The 20,636-nt window shown below is 42.0% G+C and overlaps 1 protein-coding gene across 1 annotated transcript in view; it reads right to left on the bottom strand.

The window, feature by feature from the left end:
• Positions 1-20,285, bottom strand: part of UNC5D (unc-5 netrin receptor D) — a gene marked incomplete at both ends in the record, with an annotated part of 118,937 nt that extends 98,652 nt beyond the window's left edge. The window contains one exon of the mRNA XM_080634429.1: positions 20,189-20,285. Within this exon, the coding sequence (XP_080490555.1) occupies positions 20,189-20,285 (97 nt within the window). The remainder of the gene's footprint in view (positions 1-20,188) is intronic.
• Positions 20,286-20,636: the final 351 nt, after the last annotated feature.

Below are 20,636 nucleotides of genomic sequence, written 5' to 3'. Positions count from 1 at the left end.
TTTCCAAGCGACAGCAAGTGCTACAGGCAGTCAAAGCAGAATTACATATTTGACAATTACATCCCCATGGTTAAGCAGCTAGGATAGTTTTGCAAGCCTTTGAGAGGAGGTTGCAGAGCAGAGGTCATAGTTTATGGAATTCATTGACAGCAGTAATCCATCTAAAAAAACCTTAATTCACATGCAATTAAATCATTCGTTAAATGGGAAAAAGCAGAACAATGTTCTTTTGGCAAATGCTTCTATAATTAACTGCTGAGGCCAAGTGCACTCATTTTTCCACTTTTCCTGGTCTATGGATGACCTGTAACCATTCCCCCATGGCAGAATCCCAATTTTGTACTGCAAAGGTCCCTTGCTGAACCTTTCCACTTGCCAATGAGGAGGCCGCTGTCACACTACTATACCTGACTGGGCATGGCAGTGATTAGCAGCACCACTAAGATTCTCTTACTTCAACTCCTGTTTATAGCAATAAGGGCTGCTTGCACGAATTCAGAACTTTAAGACAAAAAAATAATGATGCCAGGATTTTTGCTCTGATACTATACAAAGCCCACGCCTATCCCCAGTGAGCTAGATGTTACAAACAAAAAACCCAAAACCCTCAAAAGCCAACCAACCAGACCAAAAAACAAAGGCAGTATCTAAGGAAAACCAATCAGTTGTTTCAAGTGGCTGTTTCCCTACATAGACATTCCCCAAGCAAGGCAGGGATTTTATTTAATACATACACTCTATCCTTGATTCACTGTTTTCTGTGCCACCTTCAGACTGTAATTTGTAACCTATGAGCGTGTCATCTTAACCTCCATTCAGACACTCTCACCACTCACTGCCTGGCCCAGGCAGGCGCTGGTTGCGCTGTGTGTGATGGGCCATTGCTTTTGATCAGTCCTCTCCCTCCCAGGGCTTCTGGTGGTCCTGCCTCGCTCAGCCTGACACAGCCAATTTACCAGTGTTAAGGTTTTTCTGCTCCCCAGTCCCATGAGGAGGACCTAAAGGCCACACTTTGCATTTCTGGAGATGGAGGGAGAAATATAGCGCTGGAGCTTCTCAGAAACTGCCTTCACTGAACCGAACATATTTCTACAGTTTCCAGAGCAGCCTTCTGCAAATTATTCCAATATAATGTTCTTTTGTTCATGACTGAGCACATCCCATCAGCAGGCTTCTAGGCCCAGCACTGCAAAACTAATTGCTTTTCGCCATGTATATAATAGGAAAGCTTCTAATATTGTCAGTCATAACTTTAGCAGGATTAAAAAAAAAGAAGTAAATAGGCCTGAGAAGTCACATGCTGCAGATGCAATTTGGGAGAGGCTATTTTTATACTTTAATTTTAATGCAATTTAACATATTAAACTAAAAGTGGTTCTTTGAGATGCACTGCAACGCTCCAACTTGAACAGCTTCTCAAGTCTGAATGATAATGCATCGAAGCTTAGCTGCGTGCCAATATTTTATTATTTAAAAAGTCATTCTCATTTAGGTTTTGATCCATTTTATGTTCCTTGACACAGATTAAGTTATTACAAAATTAATGAAAATTGTCTGCATGACAGCAGATTTCTTTTTTGGGCCTGCAAATATAATTATCCACCCACAGAAGAGACTGAAAAATGAAGTGAGGGTCTCTATTACTGACAGATACTGCCCTACATTTTTAACACGGGGAAAAGAACTTGCTGTCAAACATGCAAACCATTTCCAAGTAAGCACCTTCCCAAGGGACCATGTTTACAACAGATAAAGTAGTAATTGGGAATGCAGCAACTTTTGTTTTTATATTAGCAGGAAACAAGGCAGCATCAAAGGAAATCTCTGGTGAGGCTACAGCAGGCAAAGTCAAGTCTGGGGCAATTTTCCCTGTCAATCAAAAGGATTTCCTCTGGATTTCACAAGCTTTGTAAGCCAGACCTCCTCATGAGTAGATCAGTGCTCCTCCCTTGAGAAAGGCAAACTAATATCCTTTGGCTTTAGTGTGAGAAAGACAAAGAGAACTATGACAAGGACAGACATCAGACACCATTAATAAAGTAAGAGTATTGTTTATTACAAAAATAAGAAAAGTCACTTAGCTGACCAGTGTCTTCCTGCTGTATTTTAACATCTGGAAACAGCCAGCTTTACCTCTCAGAAAACATTACCAACAGTGGCAACTAACCAGGCACTCAAAAGACATGACTTGGGATCCTGTTGAGGCATACAATCCACATAAAACCTCACTACACGGCACTTGACTGGTACCAGTTCACAATCCTTGGTAACAGCCAGAAACATTTAACAGATGCATTCACTCAGATATCTTCACCTCACAGAAAAAAAAATCCATAGCCTCAGTCTTGTGTGTTCGGGTACTTACAGAAAACTGTAACACCCTACAGGCCCTGTTTTGGCTTTTAGCAAGTGATATCCACTTACAGGTGCAGAACTGTTTGGTGGTTTAAGGCTGTAACATAAAACTCTGACTAAAACTGTTACAAAAATAGGTGATTTGGACAGCTAATAAACAGCCTGAAACTTCACACATATCATCCTTTCTGGAACATGGCAGACCTAAAGCTTGTACAGTCATCTGAAAATGGAACTAGTCCACAGAAACACCTACAGAACAAATCAATCACTGCCCGTCATGGCACTGGAAAGCAAACGGACACCTGCTCCCTGCCAGCACCCTCTAATCGTATCCATATTCCTGAAGTCCCCATGGCAGCCAACTGATCATCAGATGTTTTATTCACAACCTACTCCAAGTCACATCTAAAGCCACTGTCCAAGAGATGGAATGATTCCAGGAAGAACATTTTAGTGAGTTATATGCTTGCTTTTTTTCCCATCTCACAAACAAGCTGAAAAACTAAGTTAAGAGCTTGAAACAAGGACACCAGGGGCTCACTGTGCACAGCTGCAAGAATTAAACCAACTAGAAAAACACTGATCAGGAATTGAACCCGTGCTTCTGGATTGTACGTTAATGCCTTAACCATAGCCACAACTTGCAGTCTTTAGGGCCATTTTCTTTCCATCTTACTCTCTCCTGCTTCTGGCCTCTAATGCTCCCATTTACTACACTGGATACATCACAGCCCACAGCAGAGAAGACGAGTTTAGCCTTCAATCTAGCTACTTCTAGGCAGAATGCCTACATGAACACCAATGCCATTTAAAATGCCTCAGATGTCTCCAGCGTTGGTGAAGTCCATTTGTGATGCTAATACCATTAAACAGTTGTCAAGACAGATTTGAGAGAAGACAGCACTTTAAGGTTCCAGAAAGTGGTTTTCAGCCTTTTATGAAAAACTACGAATCCATAAGACAAAGATATTCTTTTGATGTTTCTTTTCAAAATGCAGACATTGAGACATGACATTCCTATTTCTGATAAGCAATAATTTATTAGTTTGCAGTATTAAGAATTCTCAAACTTTGCCAAAGCCAGCACTGTTCTGTATTTTTTATCTCTCATAGCCAGAACGACACAAAGAACTGCCTGCTAGCAATACTCATAGGTGAAAGGCATCTATTTAGGTCACATATTCTGCTTGCCTTCAAGTGCAGAATTATTCCTGGTAAAATATTATTTATATTAGAGTCCCTGGGGCTAAGATAAGGCAAAAGAGGACAAAAGGCATATCGGATATGTTTACCTTGACACTTAGCAACTGTAAGGTGTCTCTCTGGACCAGACACAGAAATTAAAGTGTTCAGGGACCCTGCAGCATGGCTCAAGTGGCTCTGGAACTGAAGAACACCTCTTTAGACTCAGAGAATTCCCTCAGTGCTTCAGTGCTCTCTGAAGGGGAGTGCACTTCCAGAGAGGATCACAAAGGCTATCCAGCAAAAGACACCATGTAGCTGGGAAGCAGGAGGGCCAGGGCAGTCTCCTTCACAGTGAACACATTTTCCTGCACATGGCCTAGCGGATGGGAGTTTCAGCTATTGCTAAGGTTTTGTAAACCTTTTATACAGGGCAATTCTAAGGAATTATTTTTTTGGAAGATAAAAGTAGTAACTGGGTAGATATTTATAGGTGATGCCTTGCAGAACAGCATAAAATAAAAATTATTCTCACCTGCCTACTCGGCACCAGCCTGAATTCTATCTAGAACAGTACCCAGGAAACAACAGTACCAACAAGCAGCAAACTACACATTCCCAACACAAACCAGATGAGGATACTTATATTTATATCTTCTGTATGATTATAAATGACCACACACACACACATACTGCTTTATCACAAATATTTAGGAAGACTCCTCCACAGAGCTGCAGCAGAAAAAGAAGAGTCTGAGCAAGATGTTGATACTGCATCAAAGGAATAAGAAATTGCCACGTACTCTCCTTATGAAAGCTCTGGAAATTATTCTCTGCAAAGCTGTCTGATAAAGGTGGAAACTAGAACTGTTTCTGGAAGAAACACCATATATAACCAACCAAATTAACAGCAATCATAACAGACGTTTGGAATTAGCACAAGATTTAGGAAATGCAGCAAAAGCAAACTCAAATTCTCTACAAACCTAAAGAATTAAAAATACATATGCAAAAACACAAAATGAGGTGCAGTAAGCCAAAGAAAACATTTTATCTGCATTAGTCTTTCTGGGTTAATGATGGAAAGCAGAGGATGTGAATCTCCCCGATAGCAACATAGTAAAACAAGGGAATTGCATTCAGAACTTTCCTTCCCTGCTCCAAAACTGAAACCAGTACAAAGTGTTTGAATAACAAGTGACTAATCGAATTTTGCAATCATTACAGAGCAGCTGATAAGCATTTTGGCATATACAGAAATATGTTTGCCAAAAATCTAACAGAAAGAAACTCTGAAATTCTGTGACAATGCTGAGGCAGCTCTGTCATCTTATTTAAGCAGGATTTTTGGAAAGACAATTGTCATTTCTAGAGAAACCAGTAGTAAATTTGATCAAGGACCTTGAGGTTTGAATTACTATTAATAAAGACAAGAAATGCAACTTACCCAACATCATTTACAAACGTTGGGACACTTGAACAGCAGGAAACCTTGCTTTTTTAATAGTCTAGTTATGTAAATACCCCCTGAAATACTAATTCACAGGGCAACTCAACCCCAAAATCTAAAATTAGGAAAAAAACATTATAAACAAGCAGTTATTATGTAGCTTTACATAAGCGAAGACATATTTGCAAAAGATCATGTCTCAGGGAAATCTCAGAGTAATAATGATCAGAAAACCTGCAGATGAAATGTGTATAACAGAGGTTGTGTAGCACTCAAGAAGTCTCATTGACAGCATAACCTAAGACCTTTAGTAAGGCAAAGCAACCCTGGATTTCACGGAGCAGAGGACAGAGAGGGTATTCAACGGTATCAGGCAAGATTATAATCCAGGTCACATGTAAAACCATAAACAGCCCCCTCTGTCTACAGAATATATTTAAAACCATTGTTGCAGACCTTGCTGATGTATGTTATGAGGTGGTTTATGTCTTGATGACATGCAGCTGAGTATATGAATTTCATCTTTCATTCCCTTGTCAGCTGGATTTCTTCTGCAGCTAATTGGAAGCCTGCGTGCAAGCCAGCAGCTACTGTAGCCTGCCTTCTCTAGAGTTTATCTGCTGGAAATTTAACAAGGTCATTTTTAAAAGATGCAGATAAATGAAAAGGGAAAAGAAGAGGCGAGACCAACAAGCAATGAGACAGTCCAGGTTATTAACTAGCATAAGATGAGAAACAGGAGGTGGTACTATTCACAGTCCACACCTTTGCTCATTAGTCATTGCTGTGACACACAAAACAGAATACTGTCAACTGTTTGTTAGTTTGCCAAGTGTGATTCAGGCTACGAACAATTTACAGGCAATAAGAAATTGATGCTTTTTTAATTCTCTTGTGTAGCACAAGTACAGGTCTACAAGAACACAGTGCTGGTTTTGCCCCGTTTCCTGCTTTCAGAATAGATGAGCAATGCACAGTGTTTCCTTCCACTATAAATAAGTGACTATTGCTTTGAGACTTGCTTTCCTTTTTCCCTTCAATGTCTAATGCAAGGAACTGACTCCCGACCCTCCCCTCTGAATGCCATGTGGCACACACTGCCACAAATGTTTCATAAGGCTCCTTCCAGAAAATAAATGTACATCAAAAAAATGAGAATACAAGTGAATGCTTGTTGAAATACTCCCCTGCCTTTCGAAGATGTTTTAAACATGTATTTGATCATTTCTATAGACATTACACAGAATAATGAAATAATAAAGCACAGTGGTGATTTCTGCTGTACCCCAGCTTTTCAAACATGCATGTATTACCCTGCTGAATTCTGCTTAGCAGCACAAGTGTTATACTCCACTGACTGGATCACAGTACTGGAGGTTTTCTTTACGTATGCACCGTACAACTCGGGCAAGTCCTCTCTGTATCAGTGCCTGTGTTCACCCCATGATGAAAGGAAAATTTGGTGAAGCCTGAATTTACCCAAGAGGTACTGACCCTGTTCAAGTAATGAAGTTTTCATTTGCATCCACCAAGAAGCTTGTCCATCATTTGAAAACAAACAAGCATGAAGATAAAGAAGACTGTAAGTAACCACACAGTAAATGAAATTACTTTCGGTCTTACTTGCCCCAAATGTCACTGATGAAATCCAAACCATTTTGGAAGGATTTTAGAAGTCACATACAGCAAATGAAGAATTGCTGAAATATCCACATCTCCTCCTCTGACTGCTAAGCTGAAGGCAGGAAACATGTAAGCAACTCAACACAGCTACCTAGCTGCATCACCTCGTAACTGTGAACCTGGTAGGTCTCGTATGTTCTAAGCAGTCTCACAAAATCCATGCACAAATATACAAGGATGTGTGTCTGCAGGACCACTAACAGGGCTACCTAACTTTCTGAATTAAAGTCTTAAAAGATCCTTGAGATGATAAAAAGACACTTTCAATGGTCAGCTTGTCTTCTCTTTATTAAACAACTCGCTTCATGTGGTTACTGAGAAATTTGTGGTGCCGAATCAGTGGAATAGCTTACTACAACAGTAACAGCCACAAGAGATATTTGCTGATCTCCAGCAGAAATAGTTCAATGACAACCTAGAGGTCAAAATCTGTTTTCATAAATACAGGACATCATCTCAGTACTCCCTATAAGAGTCTCGCCATGGAACAGTCTAAATCTTTATTAACACTTGCAAGTGACAAATATATTTTACTGAAAAGCCACCCAACAGCCAATATAATACTTTCACCAAAATAAAATAAGGCTACAATCCTTTGATCAACCCTGTCTGCTTTACGCTTTTGAGCAAGTTCTTCTAGAGAAGGCACTAAAGCAAAACAAATAGCCTTCTTTTCAAATGTATTAAAAACTATCAGGATGCATCACCTGTGGGCAGCTACATAACCATAAATATTACAAAGCAATCTACACAAAAAGGGTTGCAAAGGTGACTGCTTGTAATCTGCTTAACAAAGTCATAGTGCTGCTCTAATTTCTGAGCCAGAAATCACAGAGACTAGAAAGGGCAGCATCAAAATGCCCAACTGCCCTGATCAAAACCCTACCTGTTCACTAGCATCTTGTGCTTCCTTCACAAACCAGCACGACTATTCTGTACCACACAGGTACAGAATAGCTGGCCAGCTGGGGAACGGCTCAAATACTGCATATAAATTACCCATTGTTTTCTGAATTAAAGAAGACAGAATAAGGACAAGGAACAGCAACAGAACCTTCTTCACTAACATACAAGACAGTACGCTGTAATGTCCCTTTTGAGGCACACATCACTATCAAAAGTAGAAACAACAGCTTTTATTGCTACTATACATGGGATATCAAATGCTTGATTGAGCAGAATTTCATGGCTGTTCTTATTAAACCACTAGGACAGCATTTTAAATAGTCCTGAAGAGGATTTCTCCTCCTGGTGTCCACAATGCAGGTTTAAAACAAACAGAAGAGCAAGAATAACAGCTTGGCCTTAAAACAATTTCTTTGTTCCTAGGAAGAGAGATTATTTTGTTTAAATAGATTTGATTTCCTCATCCTCATTCCCTATCTAACTGCTGCCTCTTTTCAAACTCAGATTCAACTTAACCCCACAGAGGCAAGGGAAAAGAAAATCATCAACCTAAACTGAGAGAAAATCACTAGAAGACCAACAGAAAAGCAGCTAACAAATCATGAAACAATGTTTCCACCTGGAGGTTTTTAGATGTCGACTACATTTTGTTGAAAATATTGGAAATATGAAAGGAATAGATGCTACCAGGAATGCCATGAGGTGTGTGAACACAACACATGCTGCAACAGTTCGGATCTCACCAAGCTTGGTTAACTAAGAAACACTCGACAATCCACACTGCAGCGTTGTGAAAGACAGCAGAATGCTGCAATTCATTCACAGCAAAACCACATCACACTCGCTAGTCTAAGTTGGATTTTTTTCCAAGACTGCCCTTTAGCATTGCCAAGCTAAACCAGTAAGAATGGAAGCTCACTGCCCTCTCAGCTGTGACGGACCTCACTGTAACAAACTAGTGCTCAGCATTTTTTAAAGTTAGTTATTCCACATGCACTTGACTCTGCCCCTTATTAAGTGATCCCTTTTTCTTCCATCATCTTATTAGAAATTCCCATTTTAAGAGAGAAGATGTTGGTCAGATGTACCAACATGCCAGTACAGTAACCTGCTTGGGTGGCAAAGGATTTTTCTCTCTCCTCCTTCCCCCTCCAACATAACTGCGGAAAAGAATAATCAACTGTGGAAAGACCTGAGTAGTTCAATGGGCGTAAAAGAGGCACTGCCAATAAATTAGAACATTGCAGCCTTCTTTATGGGTTTCAGACATTGCTTCACAGCTGATACCATGCATGAATGTTAAGCAGTCTGCTGGGTCAGGCTCTCTCTTGCACTACCAGGCATTACCGTGCAGCAGCAGCAGCCGCCAGGTCTTGGTAGTGAGCATCCCCACAAAGAAATACAGCTTGCTTACAGGAGTCCAAATCACAAGTACCACTCAGTTACTCTAGCAACAGTGGAGCTTTTTGCTCTCCCAGATCTTCAGATGTCTTTTGAGATAGAATGTCTCTTATACAAGTACCTAATCAAAGATCAGCCCCTTCTGAAGGCATGAGAAGCCACTTAATGCACAGGATCCCCATATTTTTAATCACAGTATCACAGTATGTTAGAGATTGGAAGGGACCTCAAAAGATCATCTAGTCCAATCCCCCTGCCAGAGCAGGAACACCTAGATAAGGTTACACAGGAATGTGTCCAGGCGGGTTTTGAATGTCTCCAGAGAAGGAGACTCCACAACCCCCCTGGGCAGCCTGTTCCAGTGTTCCGTCAAAGCTTGTTTCTTCACATTTCATTTGGGGCTGAGTCAAAAGCCATTGCTTCCCTTCCCATTCTTCTTCTGCATGACATGGCAGGAAGACCCACAGGGCAGGAGGCTGCAGTTCTACGCATACAAGCCAATGTTCTGGCTGGACAGGACATGTCCTTCTGTGACAAGCCAGCTTAAAAAACACCCACCACCACAACAGCAGCAAGTTGCACTCAGTTGTTTATTTCCAGCGGCACTGTGCGCTGAACAAATGAAGCAATCACTTCCCCACCTCCATAGCAACTACTGGATTTATGAAGTTCCTTCCCATCTACGCGGTATGAAAAACAGCTTGATCTCCATAAAACATTTTATACCTTTAATAAGGTATTTTAAATACAGACCTTCCAGTAGGTTTAAGAAACAAACCAAAACAACTCCTTTCGCTGAGCTGTTAGAATTCTGTGTATTTTTGTTGTGTGTACTTGCAAAGAAAACATGGGTTAAAAACAGGAACCAAACCCAGGCAAAGTCCTATTTCCCAGGAGCAGCTTTTTCTACTTGCTCATGTAGAGCTGCTCTAGAGGTTAAGTGTGACAGGCTGGGATGAGGGAGTATTTCAAGCTGTGTGACAGTGCAGTGAGCTCAGTATAGCCAAATAGAAGGGACCACAGAGCGGCTGTTATTTGTTTCCACTGTGACAGGTGTATCTTTTGTCCCTACAGGACTGATGTGACTATAACTACAAATGACACTCCAAAAGCACAAAATCTCCCCAGGCAGCTCTGCCAGGTTCTTAGTGGCTGTGGTTTCATTCATGGAGGCTGCAGGTTGGCTGTCCACCACCACCACAGGCAGCAGCAGGACCCTGAATTAGCTCCAAAACATTTAGTCACGGTTTATCTTTTACATAAGATAAATCTCTACGTGAAAGAGAAATAGAAAAGAGTCTACACAATGCATTTTCAGACAAGTAATAACAACATTTGGTCAGCAGAAAGAAAGTCCTTCACCTTTTGCCTCCACTACCCCTTCATTCAACCAAAAGATGCTGGAGAACATTTATAGAGAGTATTTCAGTAACAGAACTTTCAAAAAATATAGAGGTAGAGCGTTTTCTGTCCCCTCCTCCCTTTCACTAACACTGCTCCTGCCCTTTGAAATAATATAAAATCTCTGGAGTGCTTTCATATCTTCAAGGGATGAAAGTGCTAAAGAGCATAGCTGTATTTCAAACACAAACGTACAAATAAGCCCCTGACTGCTGAAGCTGTTTCGTGGGAAATGGTACAACCAGCTAGAAATGTCACTTAGCTACAGACACAACTTCCATCAAAGCAACAGGCAATGAGAGCTAAGAATACTGTGGTCACCACTTACGATGCTTTACTGGTCTTTTCCCCTCCCACAGTGGTATGCCATCACTCCTGGACTTGTGAAGGGGTCTAGGTCCTGCACTCGCCACCCATTCTGCATTTAATGTATTCGTCAAAAAACCCCTGGTGATTAGAAACAGCAAACTAGAGAAAAGCATTAAATAATACTGGAAACTGTAAGTCCTTAAATTATTCACAGAATTCAAACAGTTTTTGAAGTACACCGTGCCATTTCGATAGCCATGTAATTCAGTCTGACATCATAAGCTACAGCACTGCAATGCTAATCTGGGAGATGATTACAGCTGGAAGAGGTTGATGCAGTCTCCATTTGCATGTTTCTTTGGTCCGTCTTCTGAAAGGACTAAGGATGTACTAAATTCTAAATTTAATGGGAGCATCAGTCCACCTAGATGTGGCAAAGTTAATTTCACTAACAGAACAGCAACAGTGCCTCACTATGACTCGCCGGTGGTTAGAATCACTAAAACCTTCTTCATTTTCACATACAACTTAGTGAAACACCATGTACACTGCACAATCTTCTGGTAGCCTTTTGGTGAAAAATTCTGCATGGGAATTTAACTGCAGGGACTAATCTCTCCTTTTACTATGGTACTTTTAATTGTTAAATCTCAAGACCCTTGTGAGGGCACTATTACATTTTACTTAAGTCAAGAGCTATAGCCCAGGCTCAGTCTAAAACTGGGAAGTTTCTCCACCTACTGTGTACTCCTCCTCCTCCTCCACAGTTTGTCTGGGAAGGTGGAATGAAGACACAAGTGTTGCTGTTCCATTTCTTTAAGGCATCAAATGAAGTTATACATGTTTATCTCAAAAGAACCACATCACTGTCTACTCCAAAACCTGAGATATGACACAGATACGATAGCTCAGAGGATAAGAATTGCAACTCTCAGGGCCTTTTCCTTATACTAACCTACAATGAGAAGTTTTGCTACTCATTTTACAGAGCAGGAGGCTACCCATCCCAAGGGTATTCCTGAGTTTTATTCTTGCTATACCAACCTCTTACTAATTCCTCAAAAAGGAGGAATGTCATTTGTTAAATTACAGCTCTCAAGCTTGAACTTTAAGTCGTGTTTAGTACAACTCAACACACTATGCAATCTTTGTGAAGAATTAAAGATGCAAGAGTGAAAGACTGTATTCAAGTGATTGAAGCAAAGTTATCAAGCTTAGCATAAGCCAGGTACCACATTACTATCTCTGTACATTACTAACTCCCAGATTCAATCAAAATAGAGTAGGAACATTTAAATTGTAGTCTAAATTAGATCTGTAACAATCTTCATAGAAATAGGCAAGTCAAGTAGCAAAGTTATCTTTGGAAAAAATCTATTAGCCGTAATGGAATGATAATCCTCTTAGATTCATTGATGCTGACAGATTAAACACTTTAAATTCATCTTTTATTTTGTTAGCTCATTTGACACAAAACAAGTCCTACATTTTTAATATTATAGTGGGAGTAAAAGGAGTTTTGCTGTTACTGTGGCAAATTCGGTATTAATGGAATGCCTCTGGGTATTCAGTAGAGCTATAAACTATGCTACCAGCTGACAACTGCAAAGGACTAACTTGTTTCCATTTTTAACATACTACCACTACTTATTAGAAACTAAATTAATTCCTGAACTTGTTTTCTATTTAGGAAAAGCCTAAAAAGCTGAACTAATAACAAGAACATATGAATAAACATGTTTTCCCTATAATAAAGTATTAAACATAGGGTTACATATCCATACACCAACCCTCTGGTTCTAGAGTCAGGATGCTGGCACATCTTCAACAACAGAGCAGCCTGAAAGCTCCAAGCAATTCCTCCTCCCTTCTCCTTCCAGGAACCACTGTGCTTCAGCAACGGCAAAACACTTCACAGTGATGTTTCTCAGCCACTGACGCAACTGCCAGACAGACTCACCAAGCTTCCTCACAGACCCCTTGTGCTCTGCGTGGAAATCCTAACTATGAGGTTACTGACTTTCCTGATCTTTTATTTACACAACCTTTCAAAAGGCTATAGTCGTACTTCTGCTGATCCAAATTAGATGTTGACACCTGGAAGCTTTTCATTATACACAATTATTTACTGCATATCCCTTTGCAATTTTGAGATGTTTGCATTTGCTCAGACATAAATAAATTCTATCTACCAGGCCTAATACCATACATTATTTGTAGCTTTTTATGGTGCCCCCAAAACCCCAACCAAAATCAGCACAGACACAGCAAGCAGAAAAACAGGACAAATCTCCAGCATCTCGCTTCGTGTTACTCCATCTTAGCTTAAGATTCACCAAATTGCTCAATTTTAGATCTACAGATTTGTCCCACTCATTCTATCAGGGTTCTATTGTTAGTAAAGGTAAAGGAGAGGTTTTTGCACTGCTGTATTTAACACTGGAATATTTGTCAGCTACTTTCACTCTTTCATAATAAGGAACTTATGACCATTTGCCTATGAACCACCTGAGGAGGCTCAGTTTCTTAAGAATGCACAATTATCCACGGGAGCAAAAATGTAAATTCCAGAATTATAAAGCTATTTTAACAAGTCCACGTTTTTTTCAAAATTACTCCAAGAACTACATGATATGGGTAACAACATTCAGAACTTTACTTAGAGAGCTTCAGTTAGGACACAGTGCTAAAGAGGGTCTCTCAGTGCCCCCACTGCATTCATTACTGATCTGCATGCACAGCTTTGACAAGCAAAGGGTTGGTAACTGTGACCCAATATCACTTTTTCATTTGAAACAGCCCATGTTCTTTACAGCCAAGTTAAAAGATACAAAACAAAGTTCCAACTGAAAACTAGCACGAAATGCATCAGCAGCAGTACCTCACAATGTGTCATCACCAGCAAATACATCCTGAATTGGACGCTGAAATTAATACTTCAAAGGGTAATGGCTTACCACAGGTCTTCAGTGGTTTTCAATCTGGCCTAGACACAGCTAACCTGAAGCATCTGTCACCATAAAAGTCACAAACACATCTGCTGAACTGCAAATCAGATATGGGTTTATATGAAAGGCTGAATTCAATTAATAGAGCAAATTTGGTTTTCTGTAATGCAATTTGTTATTAGGAATGCTGGAAGTATAGAAGCAATTTTGTGCGTAACTTTTCAATTTGTAAGAGATCTCCATGTTTGCTCTTTTAATGTTCATTGTCTGCCAGGATTCAACCAATTCAATTTCACACGCAGAAATGCTCACAAGTTTTAGTTTCACAAAAGCGCTTTTTACCAAAAACAAAAATCAAGCATATCCAACCAGAAGACAAGTAATGCAACACTTCTTTTACCCACTTTCAGGTGGGATTTCAGCTTTCTGTGCAGCAAGTCAAAGAGCACTAAACCACACACATATCAAAATCCAAAATGTTTTGTTTTATCCTTCTACAAATAAAAGCCCCATCAACCAGGAGCAGATTTTCTTCAAAAAGCTTTCTGACATTCAACTCAAGTTAGACACAAAAGCATGTGAAATGTGACTTCAATTCTCCATTCAGCACAAAGGCAAAAAGCAGCTCTCCTGGAAAGTCAGAAGCAATTTTAACAAGTTCTCCTACTGTTGTTCCTGTTCCTCATTTAAAACAGGCATGGATACAAAGAAACGAAAGAGCTCATTACACTACTTCCATTCATTTTCATTATACTTTTTATGTTTAGACACATTTAATAAGCTTTATCTGCAGATTAATTACACTCTTTTATTACAGTGTTTCAAGTGCTGAAGCATTCATTGGAGACTCAAAGCAGAGAAGTTTACAGTTACACCCACACCCTTACTGTAGAGGTACTGTGAAGAGGGCAAAAAAAGTCAAGAGTCCCTTTCTGCAAGGTCACAAATCAGGTCCAGAGCTGGGATTACACAGGTACATCCAAGTCCCAATCATGCCTGCAACCCCTAAACTCCCTAGTCATAATGATTACAGAACCAGGAATGGAATGGAATTTCACAGCCCAGACGGAACTGGAATACCGGCCTGTAGCATGCACAGATAATGCTACAGCTTCATATCATCTTTGCCCTGCAAAGGCTGTAATAGAGCTCGTATTTGGCAACTAAACTGAGCCATCTCCCAGGCCAGCTCCTCCCCAGATGGCAACCTACTCAGAGCAGCTCCAGCTGCTTGCAGAGCAGGGAACAAACATGAGGATTTTGAATTGCTTTTCCAGCCCAAGGCTGCTGCTCTTCTCAGTTGCCTGCAATGGGTTTGTGGCTTCTAGAAACTCTTCAGAACATTGTTATAGAATCATAGATTTATGAAATAGTTAGGAATTAAGGTCATCGGCTACTTGCATGTTTCTTTTTCCATGACACATTAAGCAGAAGTTACCAATGAGATACTCACAGTAGGAATTTCAAACATGAATGTTAACACTTTATATTTTTTTGGTACAGACAGACTAGGATAGATGGATGTTGATATTATGTTTATGTGCACACACGTTCTACCTCCGTATAGACACAGTATTGCACAAAAAAATCCTTGTATATGCAAATTAATTAGACACTGCCTATTCATCCTCTTCAATAATCCAAAAGCAACGCAATTGCTGAATAAATTCAAACCAAAATATTTTTAACCTAACTGGAACTAAATGAACTCAGTGCATCAGGGCTTCACTGAGGTCTGCAACTTCTTAAAATTCCAAAAGGAAAGGGGCAAAACCAGGCAAAAACACCTGCAGCAGCAGTCGGTAGAATATTCATTAGGGAGCCTGATGTTTAAGTGTAATTGCCCTTCAACAGCCCCTACACAGACGTTCCTGTAAAGCATTTGGCGCTAAACAGTATCGGGCAGGTAACTGGACTCCACCACCCAGGAGCCTGCAGTAACAACATTTTTGAATGGCATTATAAAAGGCCACAAAAGGGTGGGTGGGGAGGGGAAGGAAGACGGATGAAAACCACAATAATCACAATTATACAGGTAAATTACAAGGCTCAGATTACTTAAGTTTGTATGTAGAGTTAGCATACTACAATACCCAACTTGAGAGATGCTCTCAAATGCGGTTTATTGATCTCTAATGAGATCTGATGGAGCATAAAAAATTTTATCGTCACAGATACTCACGCTCTAAGGCCACACGATACAACATGACTATTAACGTTCTTTAAAAGTATACATAGAAAATTAAACATTTCTCTATTTTACACAAATGAACCTGACCATCTGCTTCACTGCAACAGCAGCAGCATGTAGAAACAACTGAAACAGCAGCCTCTGGTGTTAAAATTCTGCTCTTTTTCTCAGGCTCCACCTTTCAACAGAAAGCAGGACTAAAAATACAGAAAAGATACATCAAGTGGCCCTGAGGAATCCTTTGCACCAGAAGTAATTTTCCATCTTAGCATATATCATACTATTTGTGTTTGCCTACTGTAATTCACTGTGAAATACCATCAGATTAGCTTCTATTCTGCCCCGGTGAAAATTCATCTTAATACAAAGTCCTCTTACTGGATGAAGATGGAAAATGTTTTTCATAGCGTGGAAAGCTCATTTCACCCCTGTACAGCTCAAGCCTTACGCTCTACATCTGAAGAGACAAATTCCACATCTCCCAAGCACATACATGAGCAAGCCAAGGAAAACCACTCCCGCAATATAGTACCTGAAAGGACACAATTCTCTTGCCTTTCCAAAAAGGAAACGTTTTCACAGAGATGCATGCATTAGAAAGAAAGCACATGACGGAGGCTGAACACACCTCACTTCCAGAGCTCTTCAGGTTTTTGAGCAACACAAGGAAAACTTACTGTCATTCCTATCTGCAGAATCACAGAAATTCCTAGTATGCTTTCTGTGCAACACAGTAATGTACCCCAGCATCATCAGAGTGCAAATTAAAACAACCCTCGTAAGGATGAGTGTTCTATAACAGACAAAACTAGAGCATATCCATGTCCAAAGTCAGTCTTATACTCAGAAGAAATGCTCAGACTTTCTCACTCTTTGTTCGAGTTATCTCACGAACTGCAAATGCGAAATAAATACAGAGCTAAATAGAAACCTTAACAAAATTAGACAGTGACTTAGAAAAAACACACAACATATTTACGAGTTCAAAAACGTGACAACTTCGGCATCCTCCACCCAGTTTTGAAATGCTGCTCTTCACAGCCCCCATTTTTCCTCCAGTTTTAGAGAAATGACTGGTTTGAAACTGTAGTTTCTCTACCCATGTAAACACCAGCAATACTGTAGCACATGCACACGGAGCCTGTACCACTGTGAAGATCAGAAAAAGGTGATAAACTGTTCACTAAACAAACCTACAGGAATAGGATGTTTATTTTCTGAGCAGTTATGAAGTTAAATCATAATATAACCATTGGCAGAGAAACTCATATACACCACCCCACACTACATGGGAGTGGAAGGAGGGTTCAAAGCAGAGCACCTGGGTTGTTACTGTAATGAATGTTTGTCCTAACAAAACCAAACCACAGCATCATCTCAATGGAGTGATTTGAGCAAAGTCACACAGAGATTCCCGAAGCAGCCATGTCTTGCCTTAATTTTGGTTTACTCCTGTATCGCCAGCTTAAGAATATTTCAAAGTCTACACCTAGCTGAGATATTAATAACATGCAGACTTCAAGATCAAATAAATCAATATGCTGACACGGTGTGTATTCAGTTGGGGCTGGCACGTCAGAAACATTTCAAACAGTAAACTGCTGAATGTACTTACGAATAATCAAACAGCTTTACTCTCAGCAGGGTATCAGGAACACAGAAAGAGAACTTGAGACAGTCTAATAAAGCCACAGTAACAATATGCTTCCTTTTGGATGTAGAAACCAAGACACGTAAAAAACCTCCCGACTCTGCTAACGCAGTGTAAACTCTGAAGCAGAGCAGCAAATCAACACCATTCCTCACATCAAGCATCAGTGACAGCTCTTAGACAGCTCTGCTGGTGACAGTGAAGTACTTTGCAAACACGGCCAGAATTCTCAGACACACAAATGAAATTCCAGCCCACTTCGAATGAAATACATGGAGGCTCATCTAATTTGCACAAGGCCATTAATAAATGCAAGACAAAAGGTACAAGGAGGACACAAATCACTTGCATTATCAGTCCTGTCTTCACCACGACATTTTTCAGTATCAACGGAGAAGTAAAAATAGCAAATTCTAAGACAAGCATTATTTCTCCAATAGCTCTGCTGTCCGGAGGCTGGCTTGCCATCTTGGGTCCTAGATGCAGAGTAATATCTTAAATCTGCAGCTGTCTGGATTGCATGTTAGCAGTGCTTTTTATGTTGCTAAAAGAAATTAAATACATATATATATACACACACACACACACACACATTTAAAACCCCCTCAAACTCTCCACACTAAAAGGAGGTGTTTTCTGCCACAGCTCAGTGTCCACAGTCCGACCTGTATTCCATTAGGTGGCTTAGTGGAGCATTTTATCATAAGAAAATCAGTAGCAATATGCAGTGGCTACCAAGCTGTACAGCAAGTGCCATGCTACTGGAAAAGGAAAATCCCTGAACAATGCTTATTTAGAACAAAATATACTCAGATCTATAAACACCACCTAACACACAGCTTTAGGCTTTAATATCAAGACACAGAGGAATACTAATGCTCATGTTTTATAGACATCTTTATTCAGATACATGCAACCCAAAATTAGTTTCAATGCATCAATGAGGTAGTAAATATTAGAGATCCTTCTCATTTTCAAATTACCAACATGTCTATGCATTTTACCCTGTAAAATAAAAGCCCAAAGCTATATATGCATATTCATTTCAATAGATTTAAAGAGCTGTGTGACGGGTATCTACAGTAATTTGAGTTTTCTTTAACCCCCATTCAGAAGAGAATCCTGAAACACAATTTGTTCCAGAGACAGCTTTTAAACAACTTCATAGCTTATAGCTCAAGGGGTTGTTGACTGAGGTTAACTGCTTAAGCCAAAGCTCCAAGTAAACACTATGCAACATACGACTGACAGACCACAGGCACCAAACTGATGGAAAACCCACACTGCTCTTCCTCAGAATCCTGATCAAAACCAAGCCTGCTCCAGTTTAGAAATGTCCAGCATGGCAAATTTTAACTGAATAGTTGAAATTAGTTCCTTAACAGCAACACAAGACCTGTCCTGAACTGCGGTGGGAAATATCAGGGGCTTACAGGGTCTGATTCTGATTGCACTTTGCACAGTGCAAGACCTGCCATGGAAACAACGTGAAACAAAAGGCAATAAGCACCTCACACTACTGACTGAGCCATGCATTCTTCTGCCATCACAGATGCTTCTTGATGAAAGCATTAAAAAATAACTCAGAAATATCAGCCTTCATTCTGTTCTCATCATCTCTTTCCCTTTTCTATGAACTATGGTTTAAGAACCTGCAAAAGGCTGTATTCTGTCCGCTACACAAGAGCTCTCCCATTTGCCCTCTGCTGGACCAGTCACCGGGAGCACAGCAGTTGGGATCCCAGGAACGGTGGGACAATGGGATAACCCGCTGGCTACCTGCAGACGAGAGCTCCTCTATAGACACCAAACCAATAACGCATCTATACAAGAAAATGGAAGCACAGGCACCACAGGCATGCAAGGAGAGTCAGCCCTCCACAGCGGGGCTAGCGCACACACAGTGACAGGAATCTGTTCGGATCTACAAAGCCTCATTACTCCACGCTGTACAAACAAGCTGTTTGTAATGAACACACCATTACCGACTAGATACAGCAGGCAGTGTCCTCCAGAAAGGACCACATAACCCCGGGTTCCCCACGTACACACGCGCTTCCCAAGCACTCCGAACACTTTGGTAAGTCCAGACAGACCAGCCAAGGCGTCGGACGCCAGACGATGAGGGGCTGCTGGCATCCTTTGGCTTATCTGCCTTAAAGGCGCTGTGCCACTCAAGCGATTCACCAGGTGAAAAGTTAAAATAACGAGCACTCCGAGCGCCCCAAACACCCACCCTGCACGGATAGGAAAAGCAGAGAGCCGCGTATAGCACCTCCAACCCCGAGCGCCCGCTCTGCTCCACAGGTACCTCGCTCCTCGCTGCCAGAAGAGGTCACCGCGTCTCCCACACCCACGGCCGCGGGACAGCCGGACCCCCTCCACAGAGCCGCTGCCCACAGGGCCCGCACACAGGCGGGATCCCCGCACCCCTGAACCGCGGCTCCCTCCTCTCCCCGCCGCAGACCCACCTCGGCCGCGCTGTCCCGCCGCAGGGCTCCGCTCCCCGCCGCTGTGGTTACCTCAGGCGGGGCGCGCGGGGCTCCCTCAGCGGCGGCGGTTTAACGGTCCTCGCGGCTGAGGGGGCGCGCGGCAGCGCCGCCCGCACCACGAGCAACCGGTGGGACCCCCCCACCCCCCATTCCCCTTCCCGCCACGCAGCGGGGTGCGGGCAGCGAGCGGGCAGGGTAACGGCGCGTCCCGCTCACCTCGCAGCGCCGCCGTCCATCCGCAGAGCCCCAGCAGCAGCAACAGCCACCGCTCCAGGCGCGGGGGGCAGCGGCTCCTCGCAGCCCCTCGGCCCATGCTGTCCCCGCAACTCCTGCGCCTCTCCCCTGCGGCCGGTGCGGGGAGAAAGAGGGACGCGAACCTCCCCCCTCGGTCCCTCCGGGCTCGAGCTCAAGCCAGAGAATTCGCCCCTCTTTTTGGTGTTTTGGGGTGGTTTTACCCCCCTTCCCCCCACCCTTCTCTCCGTCTCCAGGTGCGGGACGGGGCGAGGCCGGGGGGGGGCGGGCAGCGGCTCCGCTCCGCGCTGCTCCGCTCCTCTCCGCGCTCCGGCCACCGCCGACTACCGAGCCGCGGCGCGCGCCCGCATCCCTAATGAGCCGCCCCTCCCCCGCAGCCACTTAGGCGCGCGCTGGGCGGGATCTGCCGCCG

The sequence above is a fragment of the Psittacula echo genome (assembly GCF_963264785.1).
Source record: "Psittacula echo genome assembly, chromosome: 25".
In the NCBI taxonomy this organism is placed as follows: domain Eukaryota; kingdom Metazoa; phylum Chordata; class Aves; order Psittaciformes; family Psittacidae; genus Psittacula; species Psittacula echo.
This window is presented reverse-complemented; position numbering and strand designations above follow the sequence as displayed.